This window comes from Micropterus dolomieu, linkage group LG01 (assembly GCF_021292245.1).
Source record: "Micropterus dolomieu isolate WLL.071019.BEF.003 ecotype Adirondacks linkage group LG01, ASM2129224v1, whole genome shotgun sequence".
Taxonomy (NCBI): domain Eukaryota; kingdom Metazoa; phylum Chordata; class Actinopteri; order Centrarchiformes; family Centrarchidae; genus Micropterus; species Micropterus dolomieu.
In genome coordinates, this window is record NC_060150.1 from 40,471,933 (window position 1) to 40,491,884 (window position 19,952).

Genomic DNA, 19,952 nt, shown 5'->3' on the forward strand with positions numbered 1-19,952 from the left:
AACAAAATTACCATCAAAATGATAAAAGCCAGATTACCTGTCCAGCAGAAATAAAGCCACCACGCTGTGTTAGCCCCTTGTCTTAACTCAAGGTGTTTCCAACAAATAATTCAAAATGCTGATTGTGCGCACGTGTGTGTGGGTCGGCGGGTGGGGGCCCTAAAAGACTTTGTGCTCTGACTTATTAATCCGGGCCTGATTCGGAAACACCCTGCAACATCACTTTCTCCGTGGGCTACCCTGGTAAACACCTCGGATACCTGCTCCTGTAACAGTACTATACTACAATAACTACTAAAATAAAATATTGCATATATATTGTAACAAAAAATCACACTATTACAAAACTTATTGTATTGAAATGTATGTAACTTGAAAACAAATGTGATTTGATAAATATGGTGTCATTTCTAAAGTGATTAATGTTATGCAAATTATTTGGCTGGCTATGCTAGCCAAACCAATGCAAGTTTAGCCTGCTAGTAGCTATAAGGTCAACAACAGCTCGTTTCCCTAGAAATATGGTATTTGATTTTTTGATTATTTGAGCATTGCTGTTTTTAGGTAACTTAACAACTTAAATTGTCACATCAATACTTACAGACATATGAAAACTCCTGTGTGAGCTCCATTTTTAGCTTTTAGTGCTCCAGCCTTTCACAGTGACTTCTGGCGGAGTTCAGTTCTTTACCACACAGTTTACAGTTCCCTTTGAACCCCCGAAGAGCCATGTTAAGTTTTATATATTATATACAGAAGTGAGCAAAAGCTGCTTTTGTTTTGTGTTCTCTCATTGTTGGCTATCAGCTGTAGCTAGCTTTTGTATTGCTAAAACCCAAATTTAAAACTCAAAGTTAATGTAGAGAGCCTGGGAGGTGTCAGTGAGAAAAAAAACTACAAATTTGTGTGCAAAATGTTGTGAAGTGTGGGGACAGAGTGGACCCAAACGCAACTCTGGGGATTAACAGGTTTTATTTGGGGAAAAATGGGGTTGAGGGACTGGAGTTGAGGGGGAGGTGGATTCCGGGGAAACACAGGTACGGGGAACCGAGGAGACTGAGACAAGAGAGCCGGGGAAAAATGGGGAGGCTGGGGAAGAGAGGACGCACGGGAGAACTGGGAGGACGCCGTGGGGAGAGGGCAGGTGAACGAGCACAGCTGACTTGGCTGAGGAAGAGGGTGAGTGAACCTGGGGAGATACAGAAAGAAAAACAGGGTCAGACACAGCGGAGACAAAGCACAGGGAAATAGAAAAGATGCTGAATACGTGTGAGCTTGAAAGGTGAAGTGGCACCGGGTAAGGAGCAACGCTTCAGGTTTCTAAAGAGGTTTATTGAGGGGAAAAGGGGATGTAGAGGGGCTGGAAAAAGAGGGGAAGATGGGCACCGGCAGACGTGGGTGTGGGGGACCGAGGAGCTGGCGGAGCAGGAGAGGTTCAGGCGAGAGGGCCGAGGGGGGCTGGAGACCGAGGCGGTGAGAGGGGAAGGCGGGTAGGCGAGCCCGGCTGGCCGAACGGGGAGGCAGAGGTGAGTGGACCAAGTCTGGAGCTACGACGATCAAGCGAGGACGGAGTGGAGAGCCGGGGTAGAAATACTGGTCGAGATGAGGCTGATAGCTGGCAGGTGCTGCGTTCGGAGATGAAGGTTGATGAGACGCAGGTGTGGATAGCCAGCCGGTCTCCGGAGAGGGAGAGAGCACACAGAGGGAGAGAGGAGGAGACATAGGAGAAACCGGGATGCAAAGGAGGAAAAGAAAAACAGGGCACTTGCCATCAGCCGGGCTGCCACCGCAACACAAAATGTTATATTTAATAATATCTGGTCAAGGCGAACCACATATAACACAAGAACACACACTTAGGTTTCTTCACACCCTTTGGTTTTTCACTGACACATGAACAATTGGTAAGATTTATAAATCCAATGCATTACAGACTGCAAAGTTATAGTGCCAAATAAAAGATATATATGGATAAAGTACACACAAACACACACTGCATATATAAATACACACACACACACATACACACACACACACATATATATTTATATGGTTATGTTATATGGTTTGCCTTGCCACTGTAGATGGAAAATGGAAGGGTTTTCAGAAACCTTAATACGATTTATGACTTCCTAAAATGAATGTGGCACAAACAAAATTGTCCATTTTCATGGTCTTTGCAGGTATCAGAAAGCACCTTAACTTTCTTATTCACATGGGTACAACCAACCTGAGCACCTGAGACTTCTCTTCGGTTTATTGTAGGTGACACGTCCACTTTATGCTACCGTGGATTTTCTTTATACTGACAATCCCCCATACTGCTTCCTGCTACACATACTGAAACAACCTTGTCTTCTTTAACCTGAAAATGCTTATCACAAATTGTATTTAAATGAACCCACACAGACTCACGATGCACATGTGCAGATAGAAACATGTGCACACACACAAACCAGCGCTCTCTCTCTAATTCATTACCTCCTCTCTCTTTGGCTTCTGTCAGCGGTGTCTGATATCAGAATGAATCTGAAAAGTTGCTTTTCTTTGCCTATTAGCATGCAGAAGAGACACCATCTTTTTTGCATGTGAATAAACAGTTATTAAAATTAGAGTCTGAATCTCAAGGGGATCAAAGATTAAATGGTTACACTGAGTGACACTTTCTGATCCCATTTTAAAGTTGGGGAACGTACATTTGAATAACTCCGTGTTTATTTTAATCTCACGACTGCAGGCACTTTAGGCAGCACACTGAATAGTGATAACCTTCAACTCGATGACCTGGCTAAACTACTCATGTTGGCAAGCATCAGTCCTGCTGCTGACGTATTGCATATCAAGCAAAACACATCTTCAGCATTGATGTACAGAATCGGTCGTTTCATCCTGGGTCAGCACTAGAGTGCTCTTAAGGCCATATCTTTTAATACATTGTTTATTATAACTTAGAGTAAAAAGCGAAGCATGTTATGACTTTACATTGAGGAATATAATGTAGAGTTTTTGCATTTATACAAATGAATTTATCAATTCAAGATTTGATAAAAGCATTGGTTTCTGCTTTATGAATCATCAATAATTTGGACATAATAAGATTACTACACTGTCTATATCCCTTTCTAACTAAACTTGCTGCTTCTACCTTGCTTATTTCGGAGGTTTGTCAATAAATGCTGCTTGGACCTGATGCTCTGTATGAATAAATGAATCAGTCATATAGCTGACACTTTTATCCAAAGCAACTTGCAATTGCTGTATCAGAGGTTGCACACCTCTGGAGCAACTAGGGGTTAAGTGTCTTGCTTAGGGACACATTGGTGGATGTGTCACAGTGGGAATCAATCCCGGGTCTCCCACATCAGAGGCATGTGTCTTATCCACTGTCTCACCCCTGTAGACACACCAACCTGAGCTTCTTCACTTAATCACAGCATATTTTTATTAATGCAGCTCCTGAATTGTAGGATAAGTATGTAAGTATAAATAATTAATCAACGTTTATAAAGTAATTAATACAAACTACACTATTTTCTGAAGAAAATGTGTGTGATCCTTGAAGGATAATGTTTTTTTTTTTGCTTGAAATGCTGAAAATAAATGGAGCAGCTGAAGCAGAATCAGAATATGCAGTCACACCAAATATTGATTTGACTTATATTTTTCTACTGTTTACTCACTTTGTATTTTGTTAATTGATAAATCTCTTAACATGTCTATTTTTAAATTTTCCACACCTGCCTAAAACCTTTGCACAGTACTGTACAAAAATAAGTTGATGTATTGTAAATAAGAAGTTGAAATGTCGGTTGAATTGTATGCAGTAAAAGGATCTGAAGTAACAATAAAAGTGGTATCCAAAACTTGGGGGTTTGACAACTGCCTTATTACTAGACAATTCCTTTTAGTGAGTATTCTTTTTTTTTTTTTTTAAAGATAATTAGAGTCTTTAATTCTTTAAAGAGTCTTTAATTCAGTGCACATGCAGCACAAAATGGGGTGTCTAGATTCACTACCTCTGCTAAATAATAACAGCACATCTTATTTAAATATCGAATAAATTATTTTTTGGAAACAACTCAGAATACAACACTGACTTATTATCACCAAGTTGTTCCAGAAGACACAAAGCAACATTAGCATTCATTTGGAGTGGCGCTTGTGTCCTCCTGATGAATGCAAGTCCAACATGCATGCTTCTTTAAGCTCTGTTTAGCTCTACATCAACCTCCGCATACTAACTGCTGTTTGGTTCTGGGCATGTAGTGCGCAGTGGGTTTGTAAAAACGAGGCTCTGATGGAGGTGAGACTGAAAACCAGTACAGCAGGCGAACCGAAATATCAAAACGATGAGCTGAAAGATACTAACATGCTTAGAGCTGAGAGAAACTGTAGAGTTAGAGGATAATTCTCTGTGGGCTCATCACAGCGAGTGGCAACTTTCTCATGCAGTTGTGTAAAAATAAAAATATTGATAATAGCCACTATAACACTGCACTTTTCATGGGAATTGTACATATTTTGAACTGAAACTTAGAAAACTGCTGAGTTCCAGTGAGAGTTCCAATGGTAGTAGGCATTTTAAAATGGTCAATTCTCCATGAGCTGAAAAACTGCACCTCGTAACTCAGCTGACAAAGACAAACAGCTAGTGAAGCTTTTGTCTGGTTTTAGACGGCGTCTTGTCAAAACGGAGGAAATGTTGATGATGGAAAGACTTGAAGCAGCAGCCCTGGTAAACTGCCCAGCTTTTAGTCAAACTTGAAGTGGAGACATCTCCCCCTCCAATATATCTGCTGCTCTGAATTCAGAAATTCAGACATCAGTATGCCTCTGAGAGATGAACGATGATGGCTGCGGTGTCAAATACTGCAGTGTCTGGGCTGTGGTCTCAGCCAGTGATAATGAAGTGTTGTTTTCTCGACTAACAAGCGCTCTCTAACCGCCGCTGCCGTACGCCCTGCTCTCTCACTGAAATCCCTAACAGCACATGATCAGAAGGTCTCCATGTTAGCTTGTTATGCGAATAATGACTCATTGGCAGCAGTCGTGTTATGACACTTCTGTGATCATAGCAGGATACTACACTCTCCCTCCCTCTGGGTTTTTGTCACAACACACACACACACACACACACACGGGAAATAGCTATAGTGTGACTTCTGTATCCACTTTGTCGGCCTCTCTAATGTTGAATTGTGTGCCTCAGCAGGAATTTTATTGGCACTACTGCACATACCGTGGTGTTATTCACTGGACCAAATTAATCAGTGAGCTGTGAAATCATTCAATGGGTGTAATGCTAAGCTATCACAGATCTGTTCTAGCTTTTGTAGCAATAAAACACGCAGATAGAGTTAAGACTGTGAATATGCTGACACTTGGGAATGTGAAAAATCTGCAATAGCAGAGTTAGGAGGCACTGCACTTCCTGTATTTTTCCTCATTCATCTTAAAGCATATTTTTTCAGAGTCAGTGGACACTTTTATTAAACCCCAAAAGCACCCAAAGGATGTCCATGCTCAGACTGTAATGAATAAAGTATATAATTAATTTTATGTTCCTATGTGGCCTGACAACGTTCTATATTTATTTTGCACAATAGTGTTGTGTAGGCAGCAACAGAGAAAGGGTTCACAAATCAATTAATCTCATTAAAATAATTTTCATTCTCATATTATTAACAGCAGGTTTCAGCAACTCATTACAAAATAAGCAGCATGCTGTGAAGGCTTTTGGGATTGACTTATATTGCAGATTCGTTTAGGATTGGGAGGTGGGTAACATAATTAATTCATGGAAGTCCTGAGGAACTGGATCCTCACTCCAGTATTTCCATTTTGTGACACATTTCACTTAATCAGAATCAGAAACAGGGGAGGGGAAATTCTTGTGTCACAGTTACACACATTGCAGATCAGGGCAAAAAGGAATAGAAATAATAATAGAAAGTTGGTAAGTAAAGAAATATATAAATATAAAAAGTAAAAATATAAAATATAAATAAAAAATATAAATGATGTATATGTACAAAATTTACATTATTAACAGAATTTTAATGGTGAACATAGTAGTAAATAAATAGAATCAGAATTGAAGCAGAGACTATTACATATTGAAAATTAAAACAGATAATATTGAACAGAATGTGAAGGATTGCACTAGATGGTCCAGTCTAATACGCAACTAGCTAAGGGTGTGTCAGCCACTTTGAGGGAGGAGTTATAAAGTTTGATGGCCACAGGCAGGAATGACTCCCTGTGGCGCTCTGTGGTGCATTTTGGGGGAATAAGTCTTGCGCTGAAAGTGCACGTCATGGAGTGGGTGGGAGACATTTTCCAAGATGACATGTAGCTTGGACAGCATCCTCCTCTCTGACACCACCGACAGAGAGTCCAGCTCCACCCCCACTATCACTATCATGTCACTGGCCATGCGGATCAGTTTGTCGAGTCTGTTAGCCTCAACCTGCTGCCCCAGCATGCAACAGCAAACAGGATAGCACTGGCCACCACAGACTCATAAAACATCCTTAGCATAGTCCGGCAGATGTTAAAGGACCTTAGCCTTCTCAGAAAATAGAGATGGCTCTGGCCCGTCCTGTTTGAGTGTTCTTGACCCAGTCCAGTTTATTGTCCATGTGCACTCCCAGGTACCTGTAATGCTCCAGTGTCCACACTGACCCCCTGGATGGAAACAGGGGTCAGTGGTGCTTTGGATCTCCTTAGATACACAACCAGCTTTGTCTTTGTAACGCTGAGCTTTAGATGGTTTTTCTTCACACCATGTGACCAAGTTACCCACGACAGCGCACAACTCAGTCTTGTCACCCTTGCTAATACATCCAACCAAAGCAGAGTCATCAGAAAACTTCTGAAGATGGCACAACTCTGTGTGGTAGTTGAAGTCAGTAGTTTAGAGGAAGGGAGACTCAGGGAAATATCAAATATTAATTTTGTAGTCTTCACATTACTCTAGTTTTTTACCCACTAAGTCTTTCACCAGGAATACAAACATAATGCTCCACTCCAGCAATCCAGTAATTAGCTCCAATGCAAAACTGTGTCTCCCTGTTCAAGGGTCTCAAGGGTATTGTAGTCCTATAGCATGGCTTGACTACAAAGACAGAAGACAAAGAATACAAGTAAGAGACAAATGAAAGGGAAACACATTTAAATCCTACAAAAAAATGCATACTTCATAAACAATGACACTATGAAAAACATCAGGGAACTGCTGTCATATACCTCCCAACACCAAACAGAAGAATATATCAAAGTAAAGCTAAATAGTCAAGAGGTTTGTGTGTAAGCCTGCTGTTCACTTAAATCTGTCATTACAAAACTAGGAATATGAGCCATCTACCAATTCACCACATAGTTTAGGCTGTTTCTGTGTGAAACACATGTTTTTGGGGGTTTAGAGAATGAGTCCAACCATAGTATTTTTTCTTTTTGTTGTTTGGTTTTTTAGAATGGTCAACAGATCCACAGATGTAAAGTATATATATATATATATATCAATCATGTACTAGATGCTATGTGTGTGTGTGTGTGTGTGTGTGTGTGTGTCCATTCATGTACTGTATGTATCTTCATTGGACAACATTAGTACTTTTCCATTGTAGTCACCTCTCATATGATTTCCTTGTGAGTATTCTCACATAGACCAATTAAAAAAAATTTAAATTCTTTCTATTTTTTAATCCAATCACAGCCCAGGATGCAGCAGTGGTGTATTTGCAAAACAGCGTCAGAAGATAGCGAAAGGGGCGGAGAATTCCGACTGAAATAGTCGGCCAATGGCAGGCTTATACACGTAGCATGTGAGATATACTACCCTGTGAGTGCTTTGGCACCATGCATGACTTTGAGTTAAAGATTTGAAGACCTTTCCATCTCTGATGCTTGAGCAGTAAACGGCGGGTCAGACTTAATCTTTATGAAAAGATGGTTAAATGGCGTCAGAATTGCAAATGGTGCCAATTATGAGTCATCATGTCATGATACGCCTCTCCTCTGTATAAAGCTTCTGTCTGTGACTTACATGGCTGATACCCCTGGCTGAATCATAGGCCTATTGCCTAGCACTGTATCGCCTACCCATCATTCTTTTCACAGATCCTTCCCTCTTCTCCTCCCCCTCCCCCTTCCCCTCCCCTATGCTTTATAGGTGGCTCATTGCTGTCACCACACACTGTCTGTGGGTAAAAAGTGACTGTCACGCAGGCCTCTGGTATCTCAGCGCCCATCTGTCATTGCTGGTACTGGCCGGTTCTACACTGTGTCCAGGGAACGTCAGGCGTGGGCTGGCCGCTCCGCGGGGTGGATTGATGACTTCAGTGTATGCTCACAGTTATAGAACTGCCCAGAGATTGGATTTGTGTCAAGTCAAGCAGCAGGTTTTAGCAGATATCAGCTGTAATCTTTGCGTGTCCGTGTGGAGCCACTGCTGTTTGTTTTCAGCACTTCTTACATAGGTACTGATGGCATCCATTCATATGACTTCACTAAATATGAAGGCTACATGACAGGGTGACTACTGGACAGTACATGGGACGCACATTTAGGATTTATTAGGGATGTTGGTCCCATGCCTCTTGCCTACTACAGCGACAACAGCTAACGAAATGCAGTCCACTAATATAAAATATAAACTGTACAACCAGCTCCTCGCACAACACAACCAACACAAACTCCAGCAACAAAGTTTTATGTGCTGAAGCCCGTCAGGCCAAATGAGAATCAAATCGGTGTCGGGTGAAAACACAGTTAACATCAGAAAGGTTTGAGTTACAGAGAGACCTCCGCTTTGTTTTGAAACTGACAAAACTGACAGAGTTGGCTTTAATCCTATTGGACAGGTAAACATTACTGCAAAGCATGTGAAACATAATGTGATTTTGAGCTTCAGTTGGCTCAGGTTAGATAACATTAGCTCACCGGCTAACGGTGACCAGTTACTAACGTTGTCCTGTGCAAATACTATAATTGTAATTGTGTCTTTCCACATTACTTCACCAGCTAACGTGATCCACATTACTATCCTGTGTACCACTGGTTTTATGTCAAAGTGTTGTTTTAGTCTGTAAGAAAGGATGTAACGGTATAAAGCAGATGTGGAGCGATTTGTTTATACTAGCCTATGATGCAATGCAGGGGCAGCCAGCTATCGTTGGTTGCAGATTTGCTGTTGTTTGCTTCGTAACGCTCAATTTATTGTCATTTTAGATAGATACTCAGGTACACATCTTCTTTATCTGTCTCAGTCGCTCTAACTTATGTGACCCACATAATATACAATAATGCAAAAAATGGCACAGGACAACAACACTACCCATCCACTACAGTAATGTTACTTACTGCAGTCTAACTGTTATAAAGTGTGGCAACAATCTCATTAAATATTCAGTCTAGCTCACTAACCATTTTGTTATCATCCAATATAGTAACTCACATTGCTGAGCCTTCGGTGAAAGATAAAAAAAAAAGTAGTTATTGAAAAGTGGCTGGCGTGCTAACGCGCATGTATTACGTTGGCTAAATGCAGTTAATGTTGTTTCTGTCTCTGTCAGATTCTTCTCCCTCATGAATTTGAGCATATGTACGAGTACTTTTGATACACAAGTACTGTTTGTAATTGTTGGTACTTTTTTCACATATAGTGGTGGGGTCTGTGGGATACCAAACAATAAGGAAGTAAACAAGTACACAAGTTTTAATGAGTATGTACTGTGCTGTACCAAAGTCCTTAGTAAATTATCAAAAAAACAAACAAACACATTTTGAGGACGAATTTCAGATGGTCCTTCTCAGCTTATGGCAAGACAGCGTGTGTATCCCACTTTCCCAACAGTAAATGCTGAACATGTGATTCTATCAAAGGCCCATTTCCAGTGGTTTCAGCATTTTTAAATCAATCGCTAACCCAGATTTGGTCTCTGCTGAATCCCAACCCAGATCTGGTGTCTTGGCTAGCCACTCCACAGGAAGCTGAATGGGTGATTTATTAGTTCTTGGAGTGGTGGGAAACTAAATGATTTATGTCTCAGCTTGTTTTTACCCAAATCGTATTTATGTCACTGCTTCTGTGACTGTCATCATTACTGTTTCTGACTCTTCCTCTCTTCCTCTGACCCTTTTGCTTTATCTCTCTTCTCCCTTTAGAGGTCGTGCTGGTGAGGTGTAATGGGGAGCAGCATTTGACCTCTTTCGCCCCCCCCCCCCCTGCAATGTCCGCAGAAAAAGTGGTTACAATATGGTGAACCAACCGACATTTTTTTAAGTTGGCAAGAACATACAAAGTCTGACCAGTCTGCTGAAACTTATATACATATAGCTTGCTTAGTTTTGTTTTAGCATGAGCATAGTAGCAAGAAACGACCACATCAAAATAGGGCTGAAACGATTCATCGATTAAATCGATAAAATCGATTAATAAAATACATCGACACAAATTCTTTGCATCGATGCTTCTTTAATCCATTTAACTATACAGCACAGTGTTTCGCACAGACATTTATTACTGTCGCACATCGCGCTTATACTGAGAACACGACGTGATTATAATGGAGCTGTTGGAGGGAGGAGAGAGAAAACAGCAAGGGACAAAGAAGAAAGTGTCCAAAGTATGGGATTATTTCAAGCTAAAGAAAACAACAACTCTGTAATGTTACCGTCCGTCCACTGGCAGCTGAACAAAAAGCAGCCAGTGTTCTGCTAGTGGACCACAGACAAGGTAACAGCAACTGTAGCATTTAACTGAAATCATGATTGATTGTTGAGTTGAAGGCTAGCCAAAGTAAGCCGCAGACCTCAGCTGAAAATGTGCACACGTGCGTTTGTTGTTCTCCTTTTTGGGCCGTGACTTGTAACCTCGCACTCACGAGTTAACTGGGTGTCGGGGAGCTGCACCGCCGCCAAGCAAAAGTACTTCTTAATCGATGAATCCTTGAAATAATCTATCAAAGCTTCGAATACTAAAATCATCGTTAGCTGCAGCCCTACATCAAAACCATATATCGATGCCATTTGGAATATTTTCTGGTATGGTTTGTTTTGTCATTAGTTGCACTAAAGATATGTTTCTCTAAATATTAGATTATGTGTCTAAACGTTACCAGTTAAAGTGGTAGGATTACATTGGTTTTAATTCTTCCTACTCCTTTTCGCACATGTAAATAGAGGCCTTAAGCACTGGAAATTATGGAGGTTTTGTTTTGTTATTCATCTGTTATTTTAACCGCTATTTTATTTATTTGTTTTATTTTACATGTTTGAAATAAAGAATGAATCAGAATCGTCTCTTTACTCACAAAGAGCTGTCTTCAGTGGTGGAAAGCCACGCCGATATTTACTCTTGTTTGGTTTTTATATTGCTTCCTTTCTTTGTCATGGAATATGGTTTCTTGCCAGGTCTGGGTGGTTGGGATGGTGATAAAGGTCACTTGCAAGAGCTGCAGCCACCGCGTTCGAGTGAGGGCAGACTGGACCCTACAGCCTCTTGAGGCTTAAATGGTAATGCAACACAGAACAGGCTGCATCTAGCGGGTTAGCATGCTTCAGCAGATATCTCTGCAACATAACATACTGACATCTCTAACATATCATCAGAACTGTTACTTCTTTACATTCGGTTGATAAGGTAATTTTTTACTGTAAAATTCAGCCCATATCGTACACATTGTGCATTTAAAGCTTGATGGGTAATCCTAATATAAGCTGAAGTTCTGGGATCCAATGACCACTAATGTTTGATCAGAAGCTGGTAGTATGTGAGGGTTGCACTACTGACACACATCAATCCCAGCGTGTATTCATGGTGGGATGAACATGGACATGCACTCAAATACGCTCACACAAACACATACAGTCTATTTTCAAACTGAATTAATGCACAGGCCAAAGCACTGCAAACGCAAGTTATTGCTTATTCTCTCTTCCATAGAAAATGTGCCCAATGAATAAAACATTGGTGAATAAACACATATATTGATTTAAATATAACTATGAATACGCTATAGATTGCTCTTGAGATTTTGTCCCCTTCCTTTCCCTTTACCCATTATTCCATAATCACTGACGTTAGCATATTTCACCATCTCTTTTTGCCATTCCAACCCCTTGATATCTTGCACAAAAAGAATTGGACTATTACCATCGTGCATTCAGGAAAAGCAGCCTGAGGATATGAATTGGTCAAATGCAAACAAGTGGATCAGCTGATCCTAAATGTGATTCAGTAAGTTGAAAACTTTGGGCCTTGAAATGTCTGACTGTGACAGTTTAAATCACCGTCACTCTGGGGAATGACGCGGAGAAACGGGAACGGAGGAAGATGGAAAGAGAAAGATGGAAATGGAGGAAGAAATAATGAGTTGTCCTTCAGTGGTCTATCTGTAGGGCGACAAAGGCCACAGTAAATATGGACAACATTTAAATATAAGCTTGTGGCTCTATGCCTGATGACCACAGTTTGGCTTCATGCCTTTTTCATGAGCCCCTGTTGATAAAAATTCATAACCCTGATCTGCATTCTCTGATCAAAAGCCCTCCTGAAATGTGCAAACACATTGTCACCTCATCTAAAACAAAGATGTTTCACAAAGAAGAGGGCTGGTAAAAAACACCGCGGGACACAGGCCCTCTTTCGGTATGAAAATTATACTTGAAAGGCGAGATAAAATATTCACCAGAGAGAAATATGGGAAGATAGCACATAGCCTCGAGCAAGCAGGGCTCCTGTTGCGCGATGCAGGGGAGAGAGAAAGAGACAGAGGTGGAGAAGGACAGAGAAGAAGCTGGGGAGAAAAAAAAGGAAAATGAGAGGGAATGTAAAAAGAGATTTATTGAAGAGCAGATAAAGATAGAATTGGCCAAAGAATGACGAGTAGGCAATTAACACCTCAAATCTGTAAATCTGACTTAGTGCCTATTAAAATTTTATTTTACCTGGAAAGGTCACATCTGCTTGCAAACATGTTATAAAGCTCAGAAAATGAGGCTAACACATCCCTAAATTTGGGTTCAACTGCGAAAAAATTAACAATTTATCTGCAAATGCAGCAAAACTACAGGCAAAAACAACACAAATTTTGCACCTCACATTATGTTTCCCCACTCCTCAAGCGTGTCAGACACATCCAAGAGATCATTTAGATCATAAGAGAAAGGCATGATGTATCGATTCAGGGCATAAAATTCTAGGTCACCACTGATTAGCAGACACTGGCTTTTTGCTTGCCTCTCTGTCATTGCAGGGGCCTGGCTTTATTTTTAGGCGAGGGCTGATCGATAGAAGGCCACTTTATGCGAGTCTCAGTGGCATTGTGCCTCTCTGCGGAGCCCGTGTAGGTCAGACCAAAGCACTCCGAAAGGTTGAACCAATGATGGGAATCAATGGATGGGAAATGTCAACTAACATGGCTGTTTACCACACTGTAGGACACTTTCTAGATACATATTGTTTCATGTGAACTGATGTCTAAACTCATTTATATTTGTCATCCCTTTAAACCTCTGACAGATATAAATCTAGGACAGGTGGCTGAAGGAAAACAAGTAGTTGTGACCTTTTCAACCTACAGTATGTAAATGAAGTGTCTACTCTTATTTATGTATTCACCCAGCACAAAGTTTGGTTGCCTTATCCTTATTTGCAGGGAATGTTTTGTATTGGTATTTGTAATTGTTAACCTTAATTACTCAAACATTTTGCTTTTCTTGGGAAAAATTGTTCTGTGGCACAAAAATTAAACTAGGTTATGGTGTAATAAGTATTTTGTTATACACATAGTGTATGTCCATCATAGTTTTACAAGACAACGCAAATGATTATAATCCAGATCCAGAATTCAGTACATACATCTTTGAATGATATCACAGAAAGTCCAAAAATACAGAATAACACTTCTCATAACTTACATGAGCAGATTTTCAGACCTTTATATCCACAGCAAAGCTCATGACTACTAACAACGACAACATCGATACATCATGCCTTTCTCTCATGATCTAATGATCTCTTGGATGTGTCTATCTCTGACACGTTTGAGGAGTGGGGAAACAAAATGTGAGGCGGAAAATTAGTGTTGTTTTTGCTTGTAGTTTTGCTGTATTTGCATGTATTTGAACCCAAATCTAGGGATGTGTTAGCCTGGTTTTCTGAGCTTTATAACACATTTGCAAACAGATGTGACCTTTCCAGACAAAGTAAAATTTTAATTAATAGGCACTGATTCAGACTTACAGAATTGAGGTGTTAATTGCCTACTCGTCATTCCTTCACCTATTCTTTCTTTATCAGCTCTCTAATAAATCTAAAGAGAAATTAAAGGAAAGAAATTCACCTTGCCCTGTTTTCCGAGCTTTTTAAAAGAAAACAATAGATCCAGTTTTGATCATTTGTATATGTTCTTTTGTAGAGTAATTTCATAAAAAAATATTGTAGATAGATATTGGATTAACACGTGGGTTAACAAACAGCAAACAAGTGCCTATTAGCTGACATGGAGCAACATTAGCATTTATTTGGAGCCATGTTTTCGTTGACCCGATGAATCTCAATATTCACTGTCCTTTTGGCTCTGTTTTGGCCTCTACCAACTCAAGAGGGATAAATCTGTCTCTTTTAGCTGCTGAATGCTCCGCTGTGTTCACCAGCTATTCATTAACTTTGTCTGTTATTTCATGCAAGGCTGGTTTATTGTGGGTTAACAAAGAGCTAAAAGATGCCAAAATGCTCTATCTGTATTTTGAGTTTTTAGGTAAGTCATTTCATAATAAACAACAAATTGGCACTTTCTAGTTGAACATATTCAGTGTGTTCAGATCTGTTATCAACTCTTGTAATTCCCCTAATGATCAATGTGCTGTGATGAGTAACATCTGACCAACGCAGCCATGAAATGTTAAAGCACACCATATTACACAATTAAACAAATGTCGTGAACAAAGGTGACCTGACAGCCCAATTATCACTCCACAATGTTTCAAGCTTCACTCGCTTGCGCTCTCATTTCCATGTGAGAGTCCACTCATGGAGCGCACATCCACCCACTTCTGTGCGCCGCTTGAACTGCTCGATGACTCAGCAGCGTTACACAGTGAAATCACAATCTGTTTTTGAGAGGCACTTAAAGATCCTTAATCCATTCTGAAATTGGCCCTGATGCAAGTGGCCACATTGGGGTGTGACAAATTGTTGGCTTATGGTTTCAAACTGTGTTCAAAGTCAGTTATTTGTTTTGTGCAATATACTCTAAAAATGATGCAACTATGAGGAAAACTGTATCAACTATATTTATTCCAAGGTCACATTGTTTCCACATGTTTTTCTTTCATATAAAGGCTTTTGTAGACTGTGTCAGAAACGTCAAAAGAAATGAGCAAATAAGGTTTTCATATTTAATGCGTTATTGATTTTTGAAGACATCACTTGTAAACAACCATAAGGAGAATCCTCTCAAGACCATAAATGCTGGATTATTAAGTTACTATGTTTTTATTTCAGCATATCAGAGAGGACCACACAATAACCTACTCACGACATAAGAAAAAACATATTTCAGCCGTAGAAAGTTATGTTTATTTTGTTAAAATATTAAAATTAGCATCACTAGCATGTTGTGTACTTGCTCACGTGATAAAATGTATAAACCACGCCGATTCTGTCTTCTTAGCCACAAGTCCATCCATCCATTTATTCTCTTCCATTGGTGTTCTGTGCAAAACAAAGCACACACACGTGTAACTAGCTGTCTTCCTCCATATTTGTTAATTTCTGTAGTCACATTTGATCATGCGAGTTTCTGTGAGATCCCAAGTGGAATTGCCACTCTGGAGTCGTTCAGCAAAAGCCAAGTGTGTAGTCCTGAGTCTTGACTGAATTGCCTGTGCACTCTAATAATAAATATATTACATATTAGTTAAATCTGTACTGGCGACCTGTCCGGGTGTACCCCGCCTTTCGCCCGCGACCCTGTACGCAGGATAAGCGGTTGACAATGGATGGATGGATGGATGGAAGATAAAATCCTTTAGTGTGCACCAGGCATTAGTGCTATATAAGTGCTAATAAACTAAAGGCTGACACCAAACGTTAGGTTATAAGATAGTGTTATTTTGACCGGCACTCAGAGTTTCAGCAGGCTGGTATCTGCTGTTAGTAGCTTTATAACTGATAAGATTGTATGGACCCATTAGTAGACCGACTGAAAAAATGAAAAAATCTGTCTACTATATTGTAACCACTTGGCAGAGATGCTCACAAGTCTTTGAGTTAGAGTCCAACTCAACGTTCAACGTTATAACTAAATAAAACTGCAACGTTACATGATCAACAATAAACCTGTAACCTGTATGCAGTCACCCATAATAATTAACGCTGATAGCAGCCAGCGGGACGTAAATGATTAAGTTAATCGACCACCACAAGTTTGGCAAGCAAATAAACGCTCATTCATCTTTTCATAACGAACGACAGTCGGACCTAACCTCCCGTAGGTCGTAGCTAAAGTAAGAATCAAACTGAGCTAAACATGTTCAGTAACCTATTTTGTGTTCAGCGCTTCTTTGTTTGGGTCTTGTTGTATGAAGTTTTAAAGCCAAAGTTTATGATGAATGGCTCACCAGCTGCCGTTGTTTGTTGTCCTCTCTCACGTGTGGCCTAGCGCAGCTGATACTACTTGTTACGTAGAGAGGTTATGGGTAATAATAACAGCAAGCTCATCAGACGTTTCCTAAAAATTGTTCGCGACACATTGTTCACGAGTCCCTCACCTCGAGTCCGAGTCAAGTCTGTAGTCTTTCGAGGTCGAGTCTCAAGTCGAGTCTGTAGTCACTGTGTGTGAGTCTCAAACTCGAGTCCCCATCTTTGCCACTTGGCTTTACTGTTATGAGATTAGGCAAGATTGGACATTTGAAAGTTCACTATACACCATGTACCAATCAATCGGGCCTGTGACTGGAATCAGCTGGTTTTCAGCTTGTTCGGCATGACCGGTGAACGCACAGTGGTTCTTGTCATGTGCACAGCGGCACAAGCACCCACTATTGTCACAGCCACACAAAAGCTAAAACATGTCGTCAGCGTGAAAGGATTTCACTGCAAATGAATAAGACACAAAGCTTGTAATTTGTACTACAAGGTCAAAATAAGCTATGTTAGACTTTACTTGGGCTGACTGCCCAGATATATTAACAGTCACCAAAGTATTATACTGTATTATATCAGGCAACCCATTTTAGCACTTTGTAGAGAAACACAGAGAAAGAGACATTCTCGTATTATGTTAAAAGATGCAGACACAAAGGATATTTTGCAAGCATAGACCAGGTAAAACAACAGTGAACTGTGAACACACCAGTCTAGATGACAATCTACCACATAGGTGGCGACATCATTAACAACAAGCCGCCTCCACACGGTGCTTACCTGCTGTTGTGAACACGGAATCGTAGGTGAAGAAATTTAAAGAAGAAAGTCACCAGAGCAGACACATACAGGGAGGGAGAAACAGAGAGAGGCAGTGGTGTAGGTGTGTGCCTGATGGGAAAAGCAAGGAGAGCAGATTCAAGTAGTTTGTTAGTAAACACTAAAATAAGGTGGAGAATTAAGTTAAAAATTAAAAAATGGTGAGGCTGGTGCTAATGAATCCTAAGAAAGAGAGAATTTTCCATTAAAGGAAAGTTACAAAAATGTTTGTCTATGCTGTCAATTATAGATCTTAGAAAGAAAGAAAATCAGAATTGGTCAAAGTCCAAACAGCAGGCCAGACTTTGACCAATTCAGATTTTCTTTCTTTCTAAGATCTATAACTGAATAAATAAATGCTTTAAATAAAAAGTTGGTCCCGGCTAAGAAAATTGCAATTGGTGCATTTACATTTACTCATTTATTTACTTTACCTACTTACCTTTGAGGAACAACATACAAGCATCAACAGAGCATCAAATACAGCACAAGTTCTACAACTGACAATACATACTAGTCAGAGCTAATAGCACATATCACATCAATGTGGTAAATACCTAGGGAAAGAAGTAAGGGTTAACAAAAAAATGCAATCGATACAAGATAATTGTAAGGGGATAGAAGAAGAGCACAGGAATTGCATGTCAGAGGATAGGAGTTGGAGGTGTTATAAATAATTATTAACATTTCAGTCACCAAACTCTCCTGGAATGAATTATGTGAATGTAAAGGTCTGTTCAGACAGAAAGCCAAGCAAGTTCTTGCTTTGTGTAATTTGTACAAATTTTGCAGCTGCACCGTCAGTGTTTATTCACCCAAACAGCCAATGTACCAAACGTACACAGACGTCAACTGTAAGCAAGCTAACAATGGACACACCAACTATTTCTGTGGGAGTGTGCTGTGTGTTTGTGCTCAGCTGAGCCGTGCTCACCAGAAATGAACCGTAGCGGGAGGACTGAAGGCACGCTTGTATTGGCTGATTGGCAGCAGCTGTTTGCACTATGCTTTACAATGCTTGGCTCATTTACAACTGTGTGGCTAGCAACATCCAGTCTAATTCACGTAGATGAACAGTGCGGACATTACAACCTGCTACTTTTGAATACACTCATGCCAACGCCGTTTGCTGCCGCAGCTCTTTTGCAGTGTTTGTACAGTGGTTCACAGTATCAGCCACTCAGGTGCTGGTGTGGGAGAGATAACAAGTGATTATAGAAACATCCACACCCGTAGGCCCTGTGTCACCCAGAAAGTCTCAGCAGTGCTGGGGTCAGCAGGGCTGTGGTGCATGCAGGGCAGCAGCCGGTCAGGCAGGGGCAGCTGGTTCTCCATCACACAGCTCAGAACATTGATCCCTGCTACCAAGCCGCCTCATGCTCATTAGTTGCATTACTTGAAGCACTGTGGGGCCCAGGGATCCGGCTCCAATTGGATGGCAGAGCTAGTCAGTGGTCTGAGGAGAAATGATAACATACCCAGTTTTTGGGCCAAGGAGCACACACAAGGGCCAGGCGGATTAGAGTCAACACAGTCTTGTTTGGCCAAAAAAGTGAGTTTAACAATCTTGCAGCCAGCTGGTCAACTGTAGTGTATATTAGAGGCTGAATTGTGGTTTCAGTGCCTGAGGACATGATGACAACAGCATTCAGGCAGCCATGGTAATAATAACAAGCAAGTTTAGAGTGTGTTGGAAAAGGAAAAAAAACAATAGCTTTTTACAGATATTTCTTTCTGCGCTTGGAAAGTATTTACCTTCCCAGGTTTATTGCATTGTGTCACATTCACACCAAAACACAGCACTTGAAATGTCAGCTATTTCTAGGCTTGCATACCAAGAGAGGTTCAAAATCCTCGTTTTCCCATGTGTTAATCTGCTGATAGACCTACAGCACGGAGGCAAAATTTGATATACATACCTCAGGCAGATTAAATGTGAAATCTCTGCTTATGGTTTTTGTGTAAATGCACACATTTACATATTTACCAGGAGGAAAATGTTATCTACAGGAAGTGCAGTTGACAGTTTGCAGGTGCATATGATTATGTATGTTTGAAGACTCCCACCCTTCTCTCGCTGTCCCAGTGCAAGACATTCTCTGGTAATATGAATTTGTCTTGTTTCTTTGATGCAGGATGATCAGTGATTAGTAAGAAGACCGCAATAACAGAGAGAAGTCATTCTTAGTTGCAATCTAACTGATAGTATGTTAACAAGCTGCAATCTGTAATAAACCTTACATCGTGTTACAAAGTTTACAGTTGACATGGCCACTAATTGCCTTTGAAGCCAATTAAAAGACCCTAACAATATAGTGACAATTTAAAATGTGATACTTGCTCAAGGTTAAGACTTCACTGACCAGATAAGATGTGGCCTACTGCAGCTGTTCTAAAGACAAATAGCAGCACTGTTGTGGCAGAGTTTTACGTTGTGCATTTATTCCAGGAAACCGTCTCAATTCAAACTTTGTGCTTT

The 19,952-nt window shown here is 40.4% G+C and overlaps 1 protein-coding gene across 1 annotated transcript; it reads right to left on the reverse strand.

Moving 5' to 3' along the window:
* Positions 1-894: 894 nt before the first annotated feature.
* On the reverse strand, positions 895-18,808 carry LOC123981978 (zyxin-like). The gene is made up of 3 exons (XM_046067307.1): positions 18,704-18,808; positions 1,387-1,547; positions 895-1,189 (listed from the first exon to the last, which is right to left on the reverse strand). The coding sequence occupies exons 1-3, from the start codon at positions 18,806-18,808 to the stop codon at positions 895-897; spliced, it is 561 nt and encodes a 186-aa protein (XP_045923263.1).
* Between the last annotated feature and the right edge of the window lie 1,144 nt (positions 18,809-19,952).

Bases quoted from the DNA above. Each gene is read 5' to 3' on its own strand.
- LOC123981978 (XM_046067307.1), bottom strand. From the start codon at position 18,808: ATGGAGAACCAGCTGCCCCTGCCTGACCGGCTGCTGCCCTGCATGCAC. The intron at 1,548-18,703 runs GTGTGGATGTTT...TGATCGTCGTAG, and splicing joins GGGTGACACAGGGCCTACGG to CTCCAGACTTGGTCCACTCA. The intron at 1,190-1,386 runs GTGCCCATCTTC...GTATCTCCCCAG, and splicing joins CCCCACACCCACGTCTGCCG to GTTCACTCACCCTCTTCCTC.